This window comes from Ochotona curzoniae, unplaced genomic scaffold, assembly GCF_017591425.1.
Source record: "Ochotona curzoniae isolate NIBS_2020 unplaced genomic scaffold, NIBS_Ocur_1.0 contig_3819, whole genome shotgun sequence".
NCBI classification, from domain to species: Eukaryota; Metazoa; Chordata; class Mammalia; order Lagomorpha; family Ochotonidae; genus Ochotona; species Ochotona curzoniae.
In genome coordinates, this window is record NW_024466004.1 from 33,548,982 (window position 1) to 33,571,757 (window position 22,776).

The 22,776-nt window shown below is 36.6% G+C and overlaps 1 protein-coding gene across 2 annotated transcripts in view; it reads left to right on the forward strand.

Moving 5' to 3' along the window:
* The first annotated feature begins 275 nt into the window (after window positions 1-275).
* Window positions 276-22,776, forward strand: part of TTK (TTK protein kinase) — a 35,262-nt gene continuing 12,761 nt past the window's right edge. The window contains exons 1-14 of one of the 2 annotated variants that reach the window (XM_040983674.1): window positions 276-348; window positions 1,370-1,510; window positions 4,325-4,547; window positions 4,860-4,966; window positions 7,286-7,429; window positions 7,915-8,029; window positions 8,182-8,254; window positions 8,363-8,457; window positions 9,966-10,053; window positions 11,181-11,301; window positions 14,155-14,303; window positions 18,508-18,644; window positions 20,137-20,254; window positions 22,580-22,672. In XM_040983674.1, coding sequence (XP_040839608.1) covers window positions 1,372-1,510; window positions 4,325-4,547; window positions 4,860-4,966; window positions 7,286-7,429; window positions 7,915-8,029; window positions 8,182-8,254; window positions 8,363-8,457; window positions 9,966-10,053; window positions 11,181-11,301; window positions 14,155-14,303; window positions 18,508-18,644; window positions 20,137-20,254; window positions 22,580-22,672 — 1,602 coding nt within the window. In that variant the 5' untranslated portion in view covers window positions 276-348; window positions 1,370-1,371. The remainder of the gene's footprint in view (window positions 349-1,369; window positions 1,511-4,324; window positions 4,548-4,859; window positions 4,967-7,285; window positions 7,430-7,914; window positions 8,030-8,181; window positions 8,255-8,362; window positions 8,458-9,965; window positions 10,054-11,180; window positions 11,302-14,154; window positions 14,304-18,507; window positions 18,645-20,136; window positions 20,255-22,579; window positions 22,673-22,776) is intronic. The other variant, XM_040983675.1, reaches the window with a different exon arrangement.

The window sequence follows — 22,776 nt, forward strand, 5'->3', positions numbered from 1 at the left end:
CCGCACCGCTCCACGGCCGCGCGTGGAGCCGGACGCCGCCCGGGGAGACCGGCTCGGACGACCCGGAGCCCACGGAGCTGGCGGCCAGACGCAGGGAAAGGGGCGGTGCCGCCGCGCACACACCAATCACGACGGACGCCTCCACGTGACCCTCGCTGGCCAATAGGAGGGGGCTGCGACAGCGGCGGGGAAATTCAAACGCGTTTGCGCAGGACGACTTGGGGTTCCATCTTTTTTTCTGAGCTGCCTTCCGGGAGTGAGTTCTGCCTCGCGGCTGCAGGGAAAAACGGCAACCAGCCGGGTGCGGGCTTTGTCAGCTCTGGTCGGCGAGGCGTCGGGGCGAGGCAGGTGAGCCTGGCGGCGGGCTTGATGGCCGCGGGTGGGGGAGAGGGCGGTCACCCCGGTCTGGGGGTAGGGGAGTGGGCAGATGCGGAAGAGGAGCAGGGAGGAGCCGTGTGGACTCCGGGAGGCCGCGGCGGAGGGCCTGCGTCCGAGGCGTTGTCCCCGGAGGCTGCCCCTCTTCCAGGCTGAAGCAGGGCTGTGCTCTGGCACCCTGCACTCCTGATCTGAGGGCTGGAGCGAGCTCTCGCCGACCACTACGGCCCTTCTCCTGGTTGTGAAACTGGAGGGCGAGGCGGGTTCGTAGCCCCGACCCCGGTTATTAGGTTTATGTTTGAGAATCACAACACTGGAGTTGACAAAAAGCTATCGTTGGAGTTGGACAGGTGCTTAGTACTGAGGGAGTACAGAGCATTATTGTTGTAACTAGAACGGCTTGGTAGAGCAGATCTGCTGAGTCCCTGGGTTGTGATGTTCGTGTTTTGCTTTGCTAAAATCGTGAGGATTTACCCAAATAAAGCAGGTGGCTAAGAGAATGGTTATTCTCATTACATATGTCTGTGCTTTGCTAAAGAGAATCCAAGCCAACAGTTGTATCATTTTGTAAAATGGCTAAATTTTGAAATAACCCAGAGGAAATAATTTTGGCAAGAGTGACAGTTGGTTTGATAATGAGAGAGATGTAAAGAATAAATTTAAAAACGAAGACTTTACACTTGAGCTCAATTTTAATGGATTCTCAGCTGGATACTTCAAGGCCATCAGTGCTTTTTCAAGGAAAATGCAGTTTTTGTGTGGTGCAGTGACTTGTAAGAATGTGGCTATATTGAGTATTTGTTGGGAGGAAGTGCTTGCAACCTTGCTGGGTACATGACAAAGATGTGTCTATTTTTATGCACTCAGCTGTCATAATACTACCCTCGTAATACTTGCATTAAGTCTTTTGGGTTTAAAAGGCTAATTTGGAGGTTTTTTGTTTCTCCTTTGATGCTGGTAAATCTAGCAACTGTTTGGTTTTTTTCTCTCTCAGAAATGGAGTCTGAGGATTTAAGTGGCAGAGAATTGACAATTGATTCCATCATGAATAAAGTACGAGATATAAAAAATAAGTTTAAAAATGAAGACCTAACTGATGAGCTAAGCTTGAATAAAATCTCTGCTGATACCACAGGTGAGGTTTTTTGTTCTGTTTTGTTTTCTTTTAACAAATAGTCATTGTTTGTTGAGTGTTCTAAAGTAAAGAAAAGAGGTATTATGCACCGAGTGTTAATGTCACGTAATTTTCTAAATTACCATTAGAGTACATTTAATTTTAACACTTTTGTGTGGGAGTATTCCACGGTTTTCTGCTTACTTGAAAATGGACACCTCGCACTTACTGCAGTGTGTTTAAGGTATTTTTCTTATCTCTTCCTGTATTGTCAGATATTTCTGTTGATACGCCTGCCATCATGCTATAGTATTTGTTTTCTATTCCTTTTTGTGTAGGAATTGAGATAACGGTACACTTCAGATTTGGAAATCCCACACATACACATCAGCTGCTGTGGTGGGTGTGGCCCATATCTTGCTTCCCAGTGCTCTTTTTCTCTGTGGCACGAGTTAGTCAGCCACATTATGTACAATTCACTCATGTGTTTATTGTATTTCTTCTCTGTTAGAATGTAAGCTTCATGCAGTCAGGGTTTCTAATCTCTCCTGCTGTAGTCACATAAGTTAGAATAATGCCTGGCATGTGACAGACCATTAGAAATTTGAGTGAAAACACCCCAATTTTAGTACCTTAGATTTGTGAAAAGTAATACTTCAGAAGCCTGATTCTTTATTGTTTCACATTGATGAAGTCCTTTGAATGTTGGTTTTGGTGTAAGTTTACCTTGGCCATAATAACCATTAAATATCTAAGGGATTGAAAATGAAAGAACCTATGATTTAGTCGTAGTGGCAGATTAGGTTCACTTGGAACAACCCAAGTTTTAGCAGATTTTCTACTATTGCATATATTTACAGTGCTGTGATACACTTATATAGCAGAATGTTGGTTGGACTTGTGACTGTTGCTGAGGGGCTGTGCTATTGTAATAATATGGGGAATATAGTGTGGAGGGAGGAGAATGGGAATGAAGACAAGGGAGGTGGAGGGGATAATCCCTATATCTACAAAACCGTATCATGAAAAATAATAATTTTTGAAAATAAAAAGATTTCTCATGAGCTCATTCGAAAGTGTGAACACTGGGGTCATGTTGTGCTAGCAGCAGAGAAGCCACTTTTGGGGACACCTGTGTCTCCTTTTGGAGTGAGGCATCAAGTCCTGGCCGCTCCCCTAAAGCGGCAGATGGGACTGCCATGTGGAAGGCTGGGCTGGGGCTCTGGGCTCCTGGTTTCAGCTTGGCTCAGCCCTGGCTGCCAAAGCCATTTGGCGAGTAAACCAGCAGATGGAAGATTTGTTTATCTCCTGCCTTTCAAAGAACCAAGTCTTAAAAATAGAAACAACTCAGTGTTGTGTTGATAGTGTAATGAGGACCTTTGGTGAAGTACTGGGGAAAGCTCGAGGATACTTAAGCTCAGTGTCTTGATTGACTGTGCTGCATTGTAAAGCAGCATAGGAATACTAACATGGTAAAGACACAAATGCTGCATATGTTGATTAGAGGAATAACGAAGTATTCAGATGTGAAAAACATCTCTGCAAAGCCAAAGATGGCAAATGCATTTTATAGATGCTTTTGCAGACTAAATTGGGATATTAAAGTAAAATTAGACCAAATTAAATTTGAAGGTAATAAACAGAGTTGTGAATGTACTGTTTTAGTACAAAGGAGAAATAATTTTTGTTTGTTTTCCCAAAAGTAAGGATTTAGGTTTTGTTTTGTTAAAGCAAAAACTGGAGTTGATAGAAGGAATGGTAGTTTCTCTGGGAAATCTTAGGTTTAATAAAACTGGGTGATGGTGAAAATGTCCTGTGCAGGAGACTTGTATTTTTAAAGCAACTGACAATGCCAAAAAAGAAAAATATATGACAATGTAAAAAGTCCGAAGATGATTATTATTTCTGTAGGCTGGAATTCAACAGAGAGAGAGAACTATTACAAGGGATGCTGTGAATTCTGAAGGTCTAGACTGGAGTAGCTGTTGATGCATAGAACCAAAAAATTAGCAAATGTGTGTAATGTAGAGAGATGAGAAGAAAATAATCATAAAGTTTGTTTACCTTCCTCTTTTATTTGTTTGAAAGTTGGGATAACAGAGAAGCAAAGAAAAAGGTGTTCTATCCACTGACTCACCATGGCCTGGACTGGGATAGGTGGAAATCAGGAGGCTTTGTTGGAACTCCATGCAATTCTCTTGTGGGTGCAGGGGGTCCCAGCACTCAGGCAGTCTGCTGCTGTATTCCCAAGCACGTTAGCAGGGAACTAGAGCAGAAGCAGAGCAGCCAAGTCCCACAGGTCATTCTGATATGGATTGCTAGTGCCAGCTATTACTAGTTGCATAACTGTGAGGGTTAGGGTGATAATCTTGAATGGGTAGAATTATGAAGATGGTTATGGTAGAACTGGAAAAATAATTTTTAATGAATAAATCACTAGAGGAAAATTTTCAAGAAAATTGGTACAGGTGTTATTGTGAAAGATTAGGTTTTTAGGGGTTGGAGGTGGGTATTTAGGATTACAGAATTATGATTATGCTGCTACAACATAAAGTTTTCTTAGACTATTTGTAATTTTTTAAAAAAAGTTTCCATATTTTTTCTTTCCATCCAAATATAAGCTTTTTGAGTCACATGTATTCTCTAATAAAAGATATATATGTGTGTGTGTGCAGTTAATAAGCTGCTTATGTTTGTGTGGCCTGTTAAAAGTAGAACAATTTATGTGTTCATACATTGATACTGAAAACATAAATGTCTAATTTCAAGGAAAAATATAATTTGGTACTTGCTTCGTATTCTTCATTTGTGCTCCATTTTGTTTTCCTTATTCAGATAATTCAGGAACTGTTAACCAAATTATAATGATGGCAAACAATCCAGAGGACTGGTTGACTTTCTTGCTCAAACTAGAAAAAAACAGTGAGCCCCTAAATGATGCTCTCTTAAATAAACTCATTGGTCGTTATAGTCAGGCAATCGAAGCACTTCCTCCAGATAAATATGGCCAAAATGAGAGTTTTGCTCGAATTCAAGTGAGATTTGCTGAATTAAAAGCGTGAGTATTATTAAACAACTACATTGCAAAAATAGATAATAAAAACATGTCAGTCACTTGTGTGAAAATTAGTGTTTTTTGACCAAATATGTTTTATTATGATTAACAAGGTAGTAATAATGTTAACCGTATGATGTATGTGTTTATAAGTTACAGATTAAAATATTTCTAAGAACAACATATTAGTATAATGTTACACACAAAAAAGTGCAATACATTGGGCCTTTTGAAAGATAAAATCAAAAGTGATCAATTTAAGTAGCTGTGTGTGCGTGTTTTCCTCAAGATCTAACTTTGAGTCTTCTCTCCCAGTATTCAGGAGCCAGATGATGCACGGGACTACTTCCAAATGGCCAGAGCAAACTGTAAGACATTCGCTTTTGTGCATGTATCTTTTGCACAATTTGAACTGTCACAAGGTAATGTGAAAATTTCAAGTCTGGATTTTAAATTAAAGATTAACAGCTAATCCAGGAAACTAGAGATTATATTTATGATATGAATTCAATTCATATTATCATGGAAAGTAGCTTCTTTACTGAGTATTTGGGGATGGAGGGTATATGTATTTATATTTAAATTTAGATAAGCTTTTCTTTAGATTTTATTTGGAAGGCAGATTTATGGAGAGGAGAGACAGAGAGAAAGATCTTTCATCTGCTGTTTTACCCCTCAGTTGCTGCAACTGCCAGAGCTGAGCCAATCCAAAGCTGGGAGCCAGGAGTCTCCCGTGTGGGTGCAGGAAACCAAGGACTTAAAACCATCCTGTGCTACTTTTCAAGTCCATAAGCAGGGAGTTGAACTGGAAGTAGAGCAGCTGGGGCACGAACTGATGCCATGATGCTGGCACTGCAGGTGGAGAATTAATGAGCTATGCCACTATACTGGCCCCTGGATATGCTTTTCTTATGCTGTGGTTTCATAGAAGTTCAATGTGTGGGTGTCAAGAACCCAATTACTTGAGCTATCACTGCTGCCTCTCTGGATCTGCATTGGCAGAATGGTGGAATTGGAAACTGGAGGATTCCAATTGAAAGCACATTATCTGATGGAAGATGAAAGTATTGTAACTGCTGGGCCAAATGGCACTCCAGAATAGGCTCCTATTCATGATGTATAGCCAGACTGTTTCTTAGTCCTCTCTTTTCATATGGCGCTCCTATATATCCTCAGTCTAGTGTTCTTGCTTTCCTTCTGCCTTATTTCTACTGTGCTCTGATCTCATTTCCAACCAACGATGAACATTGTTACTGTTGGTGGAGTGCTCCTGATGATGCCCAAAGAAGGTCTTAGTCACTGGAAAGTATTTCCTAGACTGTTGTTGGAGAAAATGATTGTACAACTCATAGGAGAACCCTGAACTACTGTTTATGGGGATTATTTCTGGAATCATCCTATCCAGACTATCCTGTATTTTATCAGGTTACTTTTAAGATTTTATTTTCATTTGAAAGGTGGTATTAAGACAGCAAGAGGGAGAGAATTTTCCACCTGTGCTGGTCTGAAGCTAGGAGCCAGGTTGTTAGAGTTTCACATAGGGGAAGGATTTAGCACTTGAGCCATCCGCCACTGCTTTCCCAAGCCATTAACAGGGAGCTGTGTTGGAAGTGTAGCAGCTGGGACATGAGCCGATATGAGGGATGCTGTCACCGCAGGCTGAGGATTAGCCCCTTTCAGGTTACTTTGAAAGAAATCTTTCCTGTCTATAAAATGAATTTTTTTTTGCTTGTTAGAACAGCTATTCTAGGCTTTTAAGATTTTCTTTTAAGGTTTATTTGTCAGGAAATGCACAACATCCTTGAAATCCTATGGACACAATGGTGTTTATGTTTCTGTGGGAGTGGAAGATGCTCTGTAATTTTTAATCGGATTTAAAAGGGACCCATGACTTTAATTCATAAACAGAAATAACTAATTCTTATTTAAGTCTTTGTTTTGTTGTCCTAAAATATTCAGTATATGAAAGTTTACTGCTATCGCATATATTTAAATATATGTAAAATTGACATTTGTTAAACTAGCAGAATGCATAAGTTGTCTTTTGATCGTCTTTCTAACCTTTAAATGCTCTGTTTATAGCATACATTGTCCAGTGGCTGACAAATGTTGAGAACATTCTTTGAGATTCACGGGGTATACATTTAATACATAGAGAGAATATATTTTAGATGTAAATTTATACCTGAAAGAAAAGTTGTTCAAAAATCTGTAGTCAGAAGCGTGGGTATAGTCTCAGTTATCTTGTACTTTGAGGATAGTATAGCTAAGTCTGAATGTAAAGATTAATATTTATCATTATTTTGACTTGCATGAGTCCTTTGATAGAAGATTCCTTCTAGTGAAATATATCAACCTTTCTTGGATGACTACATGTCATTTATAAATGACGTTTGTATTAAAGTTTGGTAAGAGATTGCTGTTCTTGGACATATCATAACATCTAAAATTCTGTTTTTGACTTCTGCAGTTAGCCTTGGCTTTTCTTGCTAACTATTTTATTATACTTTGGAAAATGGATAGTACACAGTTAAATCAGTTACTTATTTATGTAACCAACCTATTTTGACCATAGATGTATCAGAGAGTTGGTTATATGCATGGAAGACATGGCCTGGGACAACAAATGCATGAGTGTAGAATACATATTTTTCACTTGTGTTTTTGCGTGGATGCTGATCTATCAGTATTTAGAGGTGAAGGTTGCTGCCTGAAATGATGGTTACTTTTTACATTGCTAGGTAATTTCAGAAAAAGTAGACAACTTCTTCATAAAGCTGTAGAAAGCGGAGCAGTACCTCTAGAAATGCTGGAAATTGCCATTCAGAATTTAAACCTCCAGAAGAAGCAACTGCTTTCAGAGGAGGAAAAGAAAAATTTTTCAGGTAACTATTAATGTGTACTGATAATAGCTTTCTATAATAGGTGTTATTACACATAACAATTCGGAATAGTATTTCATTGAAAAATATTTATGTAGGTTGGCTGAAATCTTAAGAATAAATTATAGTTGTAAAGATGGATGACTAGAAGGCATTTGAAGTAGAAAATTATTCCAAAAACATCTTGAGGTTGATATATCTTATTTGGGGACACACATATATGTACATATGTCATGATACACTTAAACAGCATAATGATGGACTTGTGACTGCTGTTGAAGGACTGTTTTGTAATAATCTAGGGGAAAATAGTTGGGGAGTCGGGGAGAGGAAGAATGGAAGGAGAAGTTGCTGAGCCTGTGGAACCTGTGTCATGAAACAAACATTTTTAAAAATAATTAACTTTTGAGTATTTTTATTAAGAAGGTTACTTTGTTGGTAATTCTTGATATCTTTAAAAAGTTAATTATAGTTTCAAAATTTTGCAGCACCAACAGTATTAACTACCCAAGAATCATTCTGCAGCTCAGTTGGATATTTACAGAATAGAAACATCAATTGTGATACCAGAGGACAGGCCACTAAAGCCAGGTTTTTGTATGGGTAAGGAAGCAGAATTAGTCTTTTAAGTGCTCGTCACCTGTGTTGATATGTCCTTATATTTTTTTATGTAAGTTTAATAACCATTTCCAGCATTAAAATGGAATGCATGTTAACATTGATTGAAAATTTAGAGGTATTTTCTTTCTGTTTAGAGAGAATTTGCCCCCACCAGATGCAGAAATAGGTCATCGAAATCCCTTGAAACAAAGTAACAAAACTAAACGGGTATGTTATTTTTAGTTTGCTTAAATTAAAATATTTAATTTAAAGATTAAAGTTATAGTGAAATCTTGATTTCTTTGTTGGTTGCTTAATCTTTCAAAACATTTTCAGTCATGCCCATTTGGAAGAGTCCCAGTTAACCTTCTCAATAGCCCAGATAGTCTCACGAAGACAGATGGCTCAGTTGTACCAAGTTTTACAAAAAGGTATGTTTGAATTTTGATTTTTTTAATTTCTTGCTTGCATTTGATGGCAGAATGGTCATTAAGTCTTTCACTGAATGGTAGTTATTGTGATTGAATTGCTACTTAGTATTATAATTTATAGATGCTTTTAGAGCAAAGGAATAAGTAGAGAGGTATGACTGTTTTGGTGAGTGACCATTTTTCACTGGTTACCTTCTAGTACAAATCCTTTTCAAGTGTGTTTGAGTTTGTGTGGCAGGTGCGGGAAGCAGATCGGACAACAGAAAGCTCTCCACTTTGCTGGAAGAAAAGGTGCAGTGGGAAAGGTCAACTTTTCATTTGTCTCAGTCTAGGCTTCAGTAAATGGAACAGAACAGGCTTCTTCTTTTTTTTTTAAGATTTATTTATTTTTATTACAAAGTCAGATATACAGAGAGGAGGAGAGGGAGAGACATAGAGGATGATCTTCTGTCCGCTGATTCACTCCCCAAGTGATCGCAATGGCTGGTGCTGCGCTGATCTGAAGCCAGGAGCCAGGAACTTCCTCCAAATCTCCCACACGGGAGCAGGGTCCCAAGGCTTTGGGCCGTCCTTGACTGCCTTCCCAGGCCACAGGCAGGGAGCTGGAAGGGAAGTGGTGCTGCCGTGATTAGAACTGGCACCTGTGTGGGATCCAGGCACTTTCAAGGCGAGGACTTTAGCTACTGGGCAACCACGCCAGTCCCGGACAGTCTTCTTGGTGATGAGATAATGTTCATCTCATTCAGTGTGTTCTGCTTCCCTCAACTTGGGTGTTTAATCTCATAACAAGTTAGAAGATAGTATTTTAACTCAGCTAAAGTATTTCTTTGGTTAGTTCTTTAATCTGTAACCATGATTTATAAGATTTATAATGGACAAGGCTCCTTGGATTCCAGAGAGTCATTTTGCTAATAAACTTCAGAAGTGCATGTGTTTTTTTGTGTGGGGTGAAGGGGTTGGGATGGGAGGGATATCTGATATATTTACATCTTGACATAGTGGTAGATGGCATTTTGGTTATTGAGGTTAAGCTTCAGAATCTTACTACTTTCATCTCATCTTTTTATTTGCATTATAAATATGTAAATGAAGAATAGAGACCATTTCACTCCAAAGGAACAAAAAAAACAAGCCCACAAAACTCAACAGTTTTCTTGGTTTTTGTATGATAGGCTAAGCTAGTACTCTAGAGGCCCATAAGAGAGTGTGTTCCCTGGATCTTTACCTTAAGCTATTTGCAGCCTGAAATGTAGCTTCACTTACGTACTTTCCTTTCCTGCAGTCTTACCATAAATACAGTTGTTACTCATTAGCTAATAAAGAAATAGGCAATCATCTGATTTTTTAGCTTAGTCACCTTTGTACAAGAGTTAGAGTCATATCTCTTTAAAAAATCATTTAACTTTTTTTTTTCCTGATACACATATATAGCTAAAACATGTGCTTTTAAAAATGAAAATATTAATTTTAGGGTGAATGTTAAAATTGCTTTGTTTTGTGGCTATTAGACAGATCTCTGGATCAGAATGCAGAGATATGATTATGCCTGGATTTAAATCAAGTGGAAATGATTCCTGTGAATTAAGAAATTTAAAGGTAATTTCAATTTTTAAGTCTTTATAAGAATTGTGATCGCCAGATCTAGGTTTCATGGAGCTTTTTCACCATCATATCTGTATTCCTGTTGTTTCATGAGGTCCGTGTCTGCCAATGTGCAGTCACATGGAAGGCCTGAGCTGTGTCTCTCCAAGGATAAAAGAGTAGAACAAAAAGCAGTGGTCTCAGAATAACCATGAAGTATGACTCAACAGCCATATGTTTAAGATTGCTGGGCTTGGATTCAGGCTGGCTGTGGAACACCATAGCCCCCAGTGTTTGCTCCCTGGTGTATTTAATACTGTGATTCTGGTAAAGAATTTTAAAACTTTGAGAGTAGATTGTGTTGGGCAGAGATGAAAGAATACATATTGAATCCTGACCTTCTGTATGCCAGAGCGCTTTTACGTGAACATCAAAGATGAGGAAGTTAACTGTAGTCTCTGATGACCTTCGATTTTGGGGGGACTTGTACTGTTCTTAACTTTTTTAAAACACTGGACATTGAAATGTGCAAGTCTTTTCAATTTTATGTTTGTAATGCCTGTTTCATGATCCTGCTTTGAAATAATTTTTCCTAATCAAGACTATCCTGGGGAATAACGCATAATTGTGCTGAAGTGTTGTTATGTTTATAATAGCCACTGTCTTGTATTTGTGCTAGTACGAATACTTTTAAATACTTTTACTTTTCAAATAATGCTTTCATTTTCAGTGATTAAATACTTTGATTTTCCATGCATGGGAACAAAACGTTTAAAATTCTTTTGTAATAAAACTTATTCTGTGTTGGATTCAAACTTTCTACCTTCTTTCTAAAATACATTTTAGCAATTGATTGTATAATTATGATCGAAACAACATAACATGTAATAATACATAACATATTAAATTATTCTCACTGAAAATGTTGGCTAGATTCATGATTATCACCCTTCCGATTGCACTAATCAATAATTCAGGCAGTTAATCTTTGCAAGAAGTTTGTAAGTCTACATGTAACCCAAATATAAAATTATAACTAATTTTGTTAGTATTTTTGTGCAAATACTATACAGTATATTGAACAGTAAGATAAATTTGGTACTACTGCTACTTATGAAAGTTTCATTTTCTTTTTCATGTAGTGTGTTCAAAATAGCCGTTCCAAGGATCCTTTGATATCAGATGACAAGAGCTGTGAAGTTCTTACTGATTCTGTCACTCTGACAAATAAAACTGACTCAGGTCTTGTAACTCAGTTAGAAGGTAAGAAGGGTAGAAATTTATAGAATTATTTCTTTATTTTAAAAAAATCACTTTATAGCTTGAAAAAGCTAACTATCCCAAGAACTGTGAAATGAAACTATCTGTTCCTTCATCTTATATTTTAGTTCAGTTGTATAGAGTATATGAAAAGCAAAGACTGTCTTGTTTGCTTAAAAGGTGTATGGAAGGAAGAATGAAGAGAAAATATAGAGAGTGAAAGAAATCTGCCACTGGTTTACTTTGCAAATGTCCAGAAGAGCCAACATTGGGACAATACAGAGCCGAGAGTCTGGAATTGAATTCAGGTGTTTTTGAGGGTGGAGGGCAGGGGCCTAAAACCTTGAGCCTCCATGCTGGCCCTGTTGAAGACTTTTTATAGAAAGATTTTTTTTTTCTTAAATATTTATTTTTATTTGGAAGGCAGATACACAGATATTCCATTCTCTGGTTCACTCCCTAAATGATCACAATGGCTGTAGCTGAGCCACTCTGAAGCCAGGAGCCTCTTCCTGGTCTCCCACTTGGGTGCAGTGTCCCAAGGTTTTGGGTAGTCCTCTGCTGCTTTCTCAGGCCATAAATAGGGAGCTGGATGGAAAGTGGAGCAGCCATGACATGAACTGGCACCTCTATGGGACCCTGCTGTTTACAGGGCGAGGATTTAGCTACTAGGCTACTGCATTGGGTACAAAAAGGAATTCTTAATTTTAATATGTTTTGATTTGCCAGTCTTTCCTTTTGTGGAGAATGCTTTCTGTATCTTTAAATACATATTCCTATATTTATATATTTATATGTACTTTTTGTTTATAACTTACATATTCATTTTGTTATTTGAGAGAGACTAACAGACAGGAGAACACCGATTTTCTGGTTGCTGCCTCGGGCTGGGCTAACCAGAGTAAGAGGCAGCACTTGATCTGGGTCTCCCACATGGGTTTCTGAGACTCAGCGACTTCAGCCATCACTCGCTGTAGAACCCTTGAACGGAGACCAGGGCCAAGCACTCCAGTATGATGCATGGATTTCCTGACATCTTAACTGCAATACCAGACACATTGCCCATGGTTTTTAGATTGTCTTTTTACCTTCACATTTTACATTTATAATTTACCTGAATTTAGTATTTATGTATTTATAAGGTCAAGTGTCAATGACCTTTTTCCTTACTGAATGGTTGTAAATTAGATAATTCTGAAAATGATTTATATAGTTTTGGGTTTTTTTGAATTTTCATATTAATATCAGAATCTGTCACTGAACTTGTAAAGGAATTTGGAATAAATTGGCTTTTCAGTTCAGTGTTCTGATCCTTAATGTGATGTTTCCTTTCATTCATTTCAAATGTCAAGGCTCAGTACTAGAGATCTTTGTATCTTTTGCTAGATGTATTCTGGAGTATCTACTTTTTTTTCCCTCTTTTTTAAAGATTTCTTTATTTTTTACTTATAGTTACGGAGAAGACTCTCTGTCTTCTTTCTAGTGATTCATTCCAAATGGCCACAACAGCCAGCACTGAGCTGGTCCAAAGCCCGGAGCCAGGAGCCTCTTTGAGGTCTGCCACACGGGAGAAAGATCCCAAGGCTTTGGACCATCCTTCACTGCCCCCCAGGCAGTCAGCAGGGAGCTGTGCTGAAAATGGAGCAACCAGGACAAAAAACCACACTTAGGAGAGGCTGGTACGGCAGATGCAGAAATAAAGCACTGTGCCGGCTCTGAATAACAGCCTTTTGCTCATTTGTTTGTTTTATTTTATTTGGTTTTGTTTTTGTATGCGATACTAGTTTTTTTTTTCAAAAAATTATCTTTATTAGTATGTAAAAGTAAAATTGATTTTTTTAAAAACTTATTGGTGTTAAATCTAGTGACATATCTAAATTTACTTCATAAGTATTCCCATGGAGTCCTTAAATTTTTCTGAACACATGATCGTGTTGTTTGAAAACAGTCTAGAAAAAGGAAAACAGCTAACTTTTTCTTTTACAATGAATTTATTTTCTTTGCCTTGCTACATTTGCTATGACTGAGTTTACTAAAGAATATAAGATGTGTGGTGTTCTTGTCTCATTCCTTACTCTAAAGGAAAGCTTTTGGTACTTTCCTTTACTATGGTGATTAGAACAGATTTCTATAAATATTATTCCTTATAAATTGAGTGATGTCTTCTTTTTTACACATATATTACGAATGGGTTTTTTTTTTTGTGGCTGGTGTTGAATTTTACAAAAACTTTGCATGTCTATTTGTACTTTCCTTCTCTATGTATTGTGGCAAAATTACATTGATTTTCAAATGTTTTATAAATTGCATTTAGGAATAAATTCAATCGAAGCATAATTTGCTTTTCTTTAACACTAAATGCTAGTATTTTGTTCTAACTTTTTTTTTTAATGAAAGCAATACAGTTTTGTTACGTATAGAGTCTGAAGTATATTGTTCAGTCATTTTTGCTTTTGGACCATTAAGATAATTGCTGATTAATAGGAGGTAAAGTTTTTAATGTTAAATTATAGACCAGGGAGAATTACTAGATTCATTTCTCTTTATTAGCAAAACTTTATAACATCTATATGTTTTAAACTTTATTAATGTACTTGTTGATAATCTGAATCATGTAAATATGAAATAGTCTGAAAAACTGCATAACAGTTTAGGAAGGTGGCGGTGTTGCAACTTTGTAATCTTAACTCGGAAAACAAGTTGTCACCAACTGGCTTTGCTTTCAGTTTTTCTCTTTGATTCTTTGTTTTTAAAAACAAACAACTGATACTGTTTATGATTTGTTGTATCGTTTAGCCTTGATTTTGTTTATTACCATGTACTTTACTATGTAATGATAGTAACACATGATTTCAGAAGCTAGAGAGCATCAAGAACTGAAGGTGCCAGAAAGTGCCCAGAAGCAATGGCAGTCTAAGAAAAAGTCAGAATGTGTGAGTCAGAATCCTGCCATGTTTTCAAGTCAGCGGCATGTTCCAGAGCGAACCCCAAAGGCTGATGCAGAGGTGACTTTTTTTTTCCTAGTTTGCCTCAGCACTGTTGTTCTTAGTACATGATGAAGTTTGATGGTCATGCTAAATGTTTTCCTTCATTAAATGATTATGCATTGTATTTAATGTAATCAGTCAGATGTAATTTTTTTCTTAGTCATTCAGAAAATGATGATTACAAGTTCAGGTTCAGTAGGTGTCTATGTCTAAATAATGTTTCAGGAATGCTGATAGTTTGTTGATGAGCTTAGTGAGCTATAGCCTTTATTTCAAACCAGTTCCCAGATTGCACGTGGAAACAAAATGTTATCAAAACACTGGTATAAAAGTAGCTGCAATGCAGACCATTTATGTTCAAAGCCTAAAATGTTTAATATTTGATACTTTACAAAGTGTATGATGATCATCTGTGTGTAAGTATAGTGCTAGCAAGCATTTAACAGTTCTCTGTGACTGTACTCATTTATTTAAACTAGAAAAATGTAAGTTAAACAATATATGACTTTTTAACTTATTGAATAGTCACACCATTCAGCCGTCTGTTCAGAAAGAATGAACTGGTACAAATACACACCTGGAGAACCAGATACACTCCCTGTGGTCATACTTTGATCACCATTTGTATTCAGTGACTTTTGGTGAGAACAATAAAAACATAACATTATAACTCAATGATTTTGACATATTTTGGTCTTAACTGTTAAGGACCTTTTGATTGTATGGAGAGTACTTTGTTTACCATATTTAGAAGGTGAACCTGGGAGCGTGGTGTTTGACACAATGGTTAAACTGCTACTTTGGATACTCACATCCCATTCTGAAGTCTCTGAGTTCGTGTCCTAGCCCTACTCTATTTCTGAATGCTGCATCCTAAAAGGCAGCAGGAGATGGCTCATGTACCTGGCCCTGCAACTCTTGGGTGAAACCCAGCTCCTGGTTTGCGCCTTACCCAGCTGTGGCTGTAGTGAACATTTTGGAAGTCAGTTGGCCAATGGGTAATCTCTTTGTCTTTATCTCTGTATTTGCCTCTGTCTATTTTTTACTCTCTCTCTCACTCTGCGTCTATTCTTTTGCTTTCAAATAAATAAAAGATTTTTAAAAATCAAGAAAAAGCAAACATTTAAAATATATTTAAAATAATGGATTTTATTGCATGTGACTATAAATATATTTTTATGAAAGAGAAGTGTTTTCTGACACAAAATAATTACAGAGAGATTGGCATTGTTTTGTGATCTTAAATCTTTTTAATGATTGACTTAATGGAAGACTGGATTCTTATGATTTTATATTCAGTCTGTTTCATTTTCATTGTCATAGGTCAGGTTGTTTATACACATGAGGAAATAAAAACAAAAATGGCAAATATTTTCTTAGTATGAAAATAACTTTTGAGCTTCAGATTCCCTGAAGGAATTTTGGTGACTCCTCCACTTCCAGATTTCCTGGGCTGCTGCTTTAAGTATTAAATGGAGGAAACAAAATGTTAGATGTTAAAGGTCCTTCAAAGTTGCATTATGGATCAAATTGTGTTAGTTATCTACTTTTTGGAATCTGCTGAATCAGAGAAATAGTAAAGAAACTTGAAGACATTAATGGATCATTTGAAAAATGTAAATTAAAATGACAGATTAATACCACTAGGAGGGCTGCAACTTAAAAGAGATATTAACAAGTATTGATGAGGATATGGAGAATTTGGAGGTAAATTGTGCTGTTTGTGGGTGTAAAAAGTGAGACAGTCACTTTGGGAAGTAGTCACTTGCTCAGAAAGTTAAGCCTAGAGTTATATGACTCAGAAGTTCCAATCCTATGTTTATAGTCAAAACAGAAAACATTAAGTGAAAACCCTACAAAATAGACCGTATATTGTATGATCCCATTTATATCAAGTGTTCTGAAAAGGAAAGTAAATTAGTGTCTGAAAGGGAACAGGAGCACTGAGGAAAAAGAAATGATGAAAATATTCTAAAACTGGGTAGTTTTGAATGAGAGCAACTATACAGAAAACCACTAATACGTGTGGGAGACAAAGAAACTAACTGGTTTCCTATGATTGTTGCTTGTTCTGCAGGCCATATCTATACTTTTTTTGTTTTTAATATTTTATTTATATTTGTTTTATATATTTTGTATATTCATTTATTTGGAAGACAGAGCATCAGAGAAATCTTCCATTCTCTGATTCCTACCCCAGTGGGAGCAGCAGGAGCCAGAATTCTATCTGGGTCACCCAGGGCAATGGCAGAGACCCAAGCACTTGGGCTATAGTTTGTTGCCTTTGCGGGTGAATTAGAAGGAACCTGAATCTGAAGCAGAGTAGCCAAGACTTGATGCAGTACTTCAGAATGGGATGCCAGCCCCTAACTTAGCCAGCTGTGTCATGGAACAGGATCCTTCAGAAATGATTTTTTTGTCTCGCCTCTCATTTACTTTATAGCTGTAAATCCCTCGTTAGTAAGTCCCCATCATCTCTTCCTCTCTTACACGAGACCTGAGTTTTTTTGAAGCATCTTATTCCTTATTATCTCTGAATGTCATAGTTACTTCGCTGCATTACTTGAGCTGTTGCACTTTTGATCCATCCAGAGCCTGACAACTCTCGTATACGCTGATTTCTAAGGCTGTCTCCTGTCTCTTTATTTTCATTCACTTTAGCCACCCATTCCTAGATTCTAACATCAAGAATATCACACAAACATCCCACCCTAAGATCATTTTTTTCGTTATGCTTTCTCAATAACACCCTTACCACTAATTCTAGTGTATGTAGGAAATCTTAAATAAAAGGAAAAATGTATGCAGGAAAAGAAATTTCTTGGCTATCTTCCAAATTTAAAAGGACAGCAGTTGTAGAAATTAGAGTAGATTTATCCAGTGTGATTCTTTGAGAACTATAGTGAGAAGACACAATGTTAAAATTACAGTGATCAATTTATATGGATATCTGCAAATCCTTTTCAATTTCTATTTTCACTTTGACAAGTGGAGAGGTGGACAGGGTAAGCCCATTGGTTCATTCAAAAGTGCCTGTAAACATCTAGGGCTGGTCCAGCTAAAACCAAGAGCCAGGAACTCCAGTGGTGGATACCTGGCACATATAATTTGACCTATGGTCTGTACTAATGTACACCATTAACATAAAGCTCGATTGGAATCAGAGGAGGCTGCTATAACACAACCAGACACTGTAATATGGCATACAAACCATAGGTCCAATTACATGTGCCAGGCATCCACCACTGCAAATCCTTTGTAACAACTAAAACTGTCCTGAAGTTGAAATGAACTTCTGTATACAGTATGAATATTGCCCCTCCCAGGTCTGCATTAGTAAGAAAGTGGAATCAGGAATTGGGCTGGGACTTGAAGCCAGGCACTTCAGTAGGTGATGCGAGTGTTCCAGTCTATTTTAAATTTCTACATGAAATGACTGATCTGCTTGCTATATTATGCTTTGTATTTATTTGAAACAGGGAAGTCATGTCTGTCATTTGTACTTCAACAGTAGCTACTCTTCACAGCTGAATATTTTCATTTAGGTCCTATGTTGAGTATTTACTGAAAAACTGGACATGGAAATAAACAGGACATGGAAAGAACAAGCAAAAAGTGGTTTTCTAGTTGTTTGCAGTGCTCTATGACCGGAATTGGTAAACTTTCTATATAAGGGATTTGTAGGCTTTGCATGCTAGACGATCTCTGTGGCAACTTTTCAGCTGTGAAACTGGACTAATAAAACAGCCATAGAAAATATTAGAATGACTGCTGGGCATAATTGTATCCCAGTAGGATCTTGGTCACAAATGTTTTCAGCAGGCCAGTCGACTGTCATCTCACAATCCTTACTGCAAAGGATTTTTGTTCAGGATGAGATGATTCCATAAGTTCTTTGCTTCAAAATGAGGGAAAAGGATATATGAGGTGCATGTTTGCCATCCAGAATATCGTGAAATAATTAGTATTTAGGTACATTTGGGATAAATCGAATATAATTTTATTGTGCTTTTTTTTAAGAGTTTGGAATAAAAGAGCTATACTAAAGATTGCTAAAGTCTGCATTAAATATATATGTATATGCATAATATGTATCTTTTTGTTTTGATATGTTTTTGTTCTTATTTTTTTGCCAGTCTTTTATATGTTAAATGTTTGTGAAACTATTGAACACATAACTAATTTTAAAATCTAAAGCATAGCATCTATGATTTTCTTTTAGCAGAAACATACCACTATTGAGCAACCTGTCTTTTCAGTTTCAAAGCAGTCACCACCAATAACTACACCTAAATGGATTGATCCGAAGTCTATTTGTAAGACACCAAGCAACAATACCTTGGATGATTACATGAGCTGGTAATTAATTTTACTCAGCTTAGGATTCAGAATCCTAAACTAGCGTGAGCCTTGGGGCCAAATAGATCTGATAGAAATCTGACGTATTACAGACTTTACAAATTTTTGTTGGTTATCTCAGCATCTGTGGTTTTAAAGTGTAAAAAGAGGTGGGGTGGCTACAGTAATGAGTATGTGTGGACATATATATATGTGTGTATGAATATACATATGTATGTATTCAAGATTTGTTATAAATGCAGTCTTACATTATAATCTGTACTTGCAGCCTAGAAAGTCACTAAAGATGCTAAACTGCTTGCATTGCTAACTAGAAGCCTCTATTTGAGGGAGAGATTATAAAGGTTAGCATTCTTGGAACAGCTAAAGGATGGATAAACTCTTTAGCATAGAGATATTATAGTTGTGATCATTTCTGGAAGACACTGATTGTGTAGTTCACATAGTTCTAGAGGTGTTTCAGGGTTTGAGGCTTGAGTGGATAGTAATGAGGGATGAGTGAAGAAATTGGATTGAATGCTGATTAGTAAAAACAATGAAATACTTTAAAAAATGAGTCTCAATTCATAAAGGAATTAGATATAATACTCTTAATCTTTAACTATAAAGATATTTTTAATGTCTTAGTGGAAAATGTAGTCTTTAGAACTGATTTTTAGGTTTTTTAATTTAGCTATTATGTAGACTATTTTAAAGAATGATTACTAACTACACCAGTGATATTGGTATTTCTGTTTGTATTTGATTATTTATTGTTAATAAATATTAAACCTTTGGGGCAAGCACTCTTCTAAGGTCTGAAAATAGTAACAAACAAGACAGTGCGAATATGTACTAGAACCATACAGGTTCTAAGACTAAACCCCCTGATGATCTAATTTACTTTCTGCTATTTCTAGCAGATCATTGTAGAACATTATTGTTAAAATATGAGGCAGGCATTTGGGCTTAAGTTCCTGATTCCTAATAGTGTGAAAATCACAGGCGATAGCTCGAGCTGTTGAGTCCCTGCCACCCAAACAGGAAACTTGTGTGAGTTCCTGGCTCCTGGCTTCGACATTACCACATCCTAACTGTTGCAGACATCTGGGGAATAAGCCAGCAGCTGGGAGTGCTCTCTGTCTCCATTTCTTTGTTTTTTCTGCCTTTCAAATAAATAAGCATATATAAAGTAGGTGATGAGTTATAAGCTGATCTTTGTCTTGGCTAAATTCATAAAATTCCGTATTTAAAGCACCATCTGCTTTATTTTGTCAACAAAGATTGTTTGGCGATTTAACAATAACTTTCAGAAAGAATTTTCTAAAATAAATGATACATGAAAATAGAATGGAACAAAAATATTAGCTATTTTTTTTTAGAAATTGGGTTTTGTTTGAGGTGCCACTTTTTAAGTTTATGTCAGTGTTTTATAACATGAAGCCTTATTTAGAATCTTGTAATATCTTTAACATAATGCTTTTTTTCTAATTAAAAACAAAATCTTTCTTAGTTTTAGAACACCAGTTGTGAAGAATGACTTTCCACCTGCTTCCCAGTTGTTAACACCTTATAGCCAGTTTGCTTGTTTCCAGCAGCAAATATCTGTTACTCCACTTCAAAAGTTACAGGTTTGATAACTTTATTCATCTGTTGTGTTAAGGTGCATCAGTTTCATAGATTCTGTCTTTATAATTATCTAGTCTGCAGGAAAGATATTAAGAACTTGTCAGTTTTCATTCCTGGCAGGCAAAACCTTTCTGACATCCTTATATGCCTGATGACTCCAAGAAGTTAGTTATTGAAGGTGATGAAATTGTTCTCATTAACTAGGCCAATGAATGTAGTTTAAATAGTTGAATAAAATTTCTCTCATACTCAACTTGTTTAGCTATTCATTAGCTGTTAGTGGGGTACCTTTGTTTCATTTGCTAATATAAAATTAACTTAGGAAAGTTAACTTTTGCACTTGATGTTAGCCAAAAGGCTGAGAAGAGATTGAAAAGTTAACTTTTAAGAATATTAGAATATCAATATGAAGTGTTAGTGCAATCTTAGTAAAGCTATAAAGTATGAGCCAAAAGTTTTTACTTGTGAGGTGATTGCATTCCCATGTAAATGAACACTAGCTAATTTTGACACTTGTAGCTACAATGAGTTTCTAATAACAAGTAGAGAAGCAGCTTAATAGTATTAGACACTGTTGGTGAAGATAGACTGCCCAACCAATTGGAAAGTTAATCTTCACTGTTTAATGATCACCTGATCTTCTGCAAGTTGCATGAATTTTCTTTATCCATTTCATCATCTATAAGATGGAAGAAATAAAACACAAACTTCCTAGGATACTTATTAAATTAGTTTATGTATAAGAACAATTCAAAAAGTTCATGGAAGTGAATGAGAAGTTATTTTGATGGAAAAACAATTGTAATCCATGTATCTCACAGCTTAAAAAAAAGAAAGTATGGAAAATATGTATTTTTTTTAAAAAATACATGGATTTCAAAAATTATTACAATGGAAAAAGAAAGATGGTCAGATTTGTCCATAAATTGTTTCAGAGCATATTTATTGAGTTATTACTACTGTCACATTTGATGTAGTTGAAAGGTGGAAGGCAGGTCACAGATGAGAGGAAAAACTTGAGCTTTCTGGAAAAAAACAGTATCAAGGCAGAACTAAAAAGAACACAAGGATGCTGGGATTTGCATTTGAGATGAGTTCTTAAGGTCTTTGGCACGTTGCTAAGAATAAGTAGCGATGAACTGCAAGATTCTGTTCTACGTTGAGGTTTTATCCTAAGAAGGTTAGGAAGCTCTGGCAGAAATCAAGGCACGAATGTCAAATGATGTAATTTGGATTATGAGAATTGACGCCACTGAGAAATAGAGACTAAAGGGACTGCAAGATACCCTGTGTTAGAAACTGAACTTCACATTGGTTATTGAATCAGAAAGAAGTTAGGATTATTGTAAACGCTGTCAGCAGGTAAGGGAGAAATATTGAATTGCCTTTTTTTCTCCCAGAAATATTTCTGCTTTAACTACAAAAGGAAGAACCCAGGATAAACAAGAAGTGTGGGAGAACCTTGATGAAATTCCAAGTGCTTCCATGTTTCAAGGCAGATACTCTTATGGGAAACATTTTATGACTGTCAGCTCTACAGTTTAAGGAAATTAGAATCCTTATCTTCTTATTTAAATGGAAGATATTGCATGAGGGCCATTCTGTCATTTAGATCTAAAACAAGACCAGATTGAATTGAAATTTACCTTCGGTCTTGTTTTCAATTTGATTTGTCAGGAACTGTGTGTATGAACTTCTTTATCCACTCAGAGTAATGTCCTCTCAGCGTTCCTTCTGTTGTAGAGCATTTGCAGGGACACAGGGAGATCCTTCAGCATAAGGAAAGGGATGGAGGGGAAGATTGTATGTACTGTGTCAGCTGAATGTTTGCTGGTCACAATGTTGAAGTTCAGATAAGTTAAGGTGAAAGGACATTTTGGCACAGGGAGGGGGCACTACTGGAATTTGTTGCATTTGTCTGATTCGCAGATCAGCGCTTCAACACCTTAAGATGCACATTGCTTTCATTATAAGGTAATACAAAACTATGCACACCACTATGCCTACATTTTTTTATATTACCTTATAAAGAAATGTACAAGGAAAAAAGGATAGAAAACTGAAAGTGATAGCTTGGATAAATGATCTTTTTCCTCATAATTTATATTTATGTTAAGTAAAAACAGTTAAAGGGGGAGACCTTGAAGTATATCCATATGTTAACTTAATACATTTATTCCTTGATTAAAGAAAGTATGCAGAGCAAGTTCTGTTTTTTAAATATTGTGTCTAAAATTTTGAGATTTAAAAGTTAAATATTCCACTGTACCAAATATAAACTATTTGGCCTATTTTTGAACTTTTATTTATATGTCTTAATTGTTTAGGTTTCAGCATCCTCTTCAACAAATGAGTGCATTTCAGTTAAAGGAAGAATTTATTCCATATTAAAGCAGATAGGCAGCGGAGGTTCAAGTAAGGTGAGTGTCTTAAATATTTAAAAATGAATGCAAGGCTCAGCAAGATGATTTAATGCTTAAATCCTCACCTTACAAGCACTGGGATCCCACTTGGGCACCAGTTC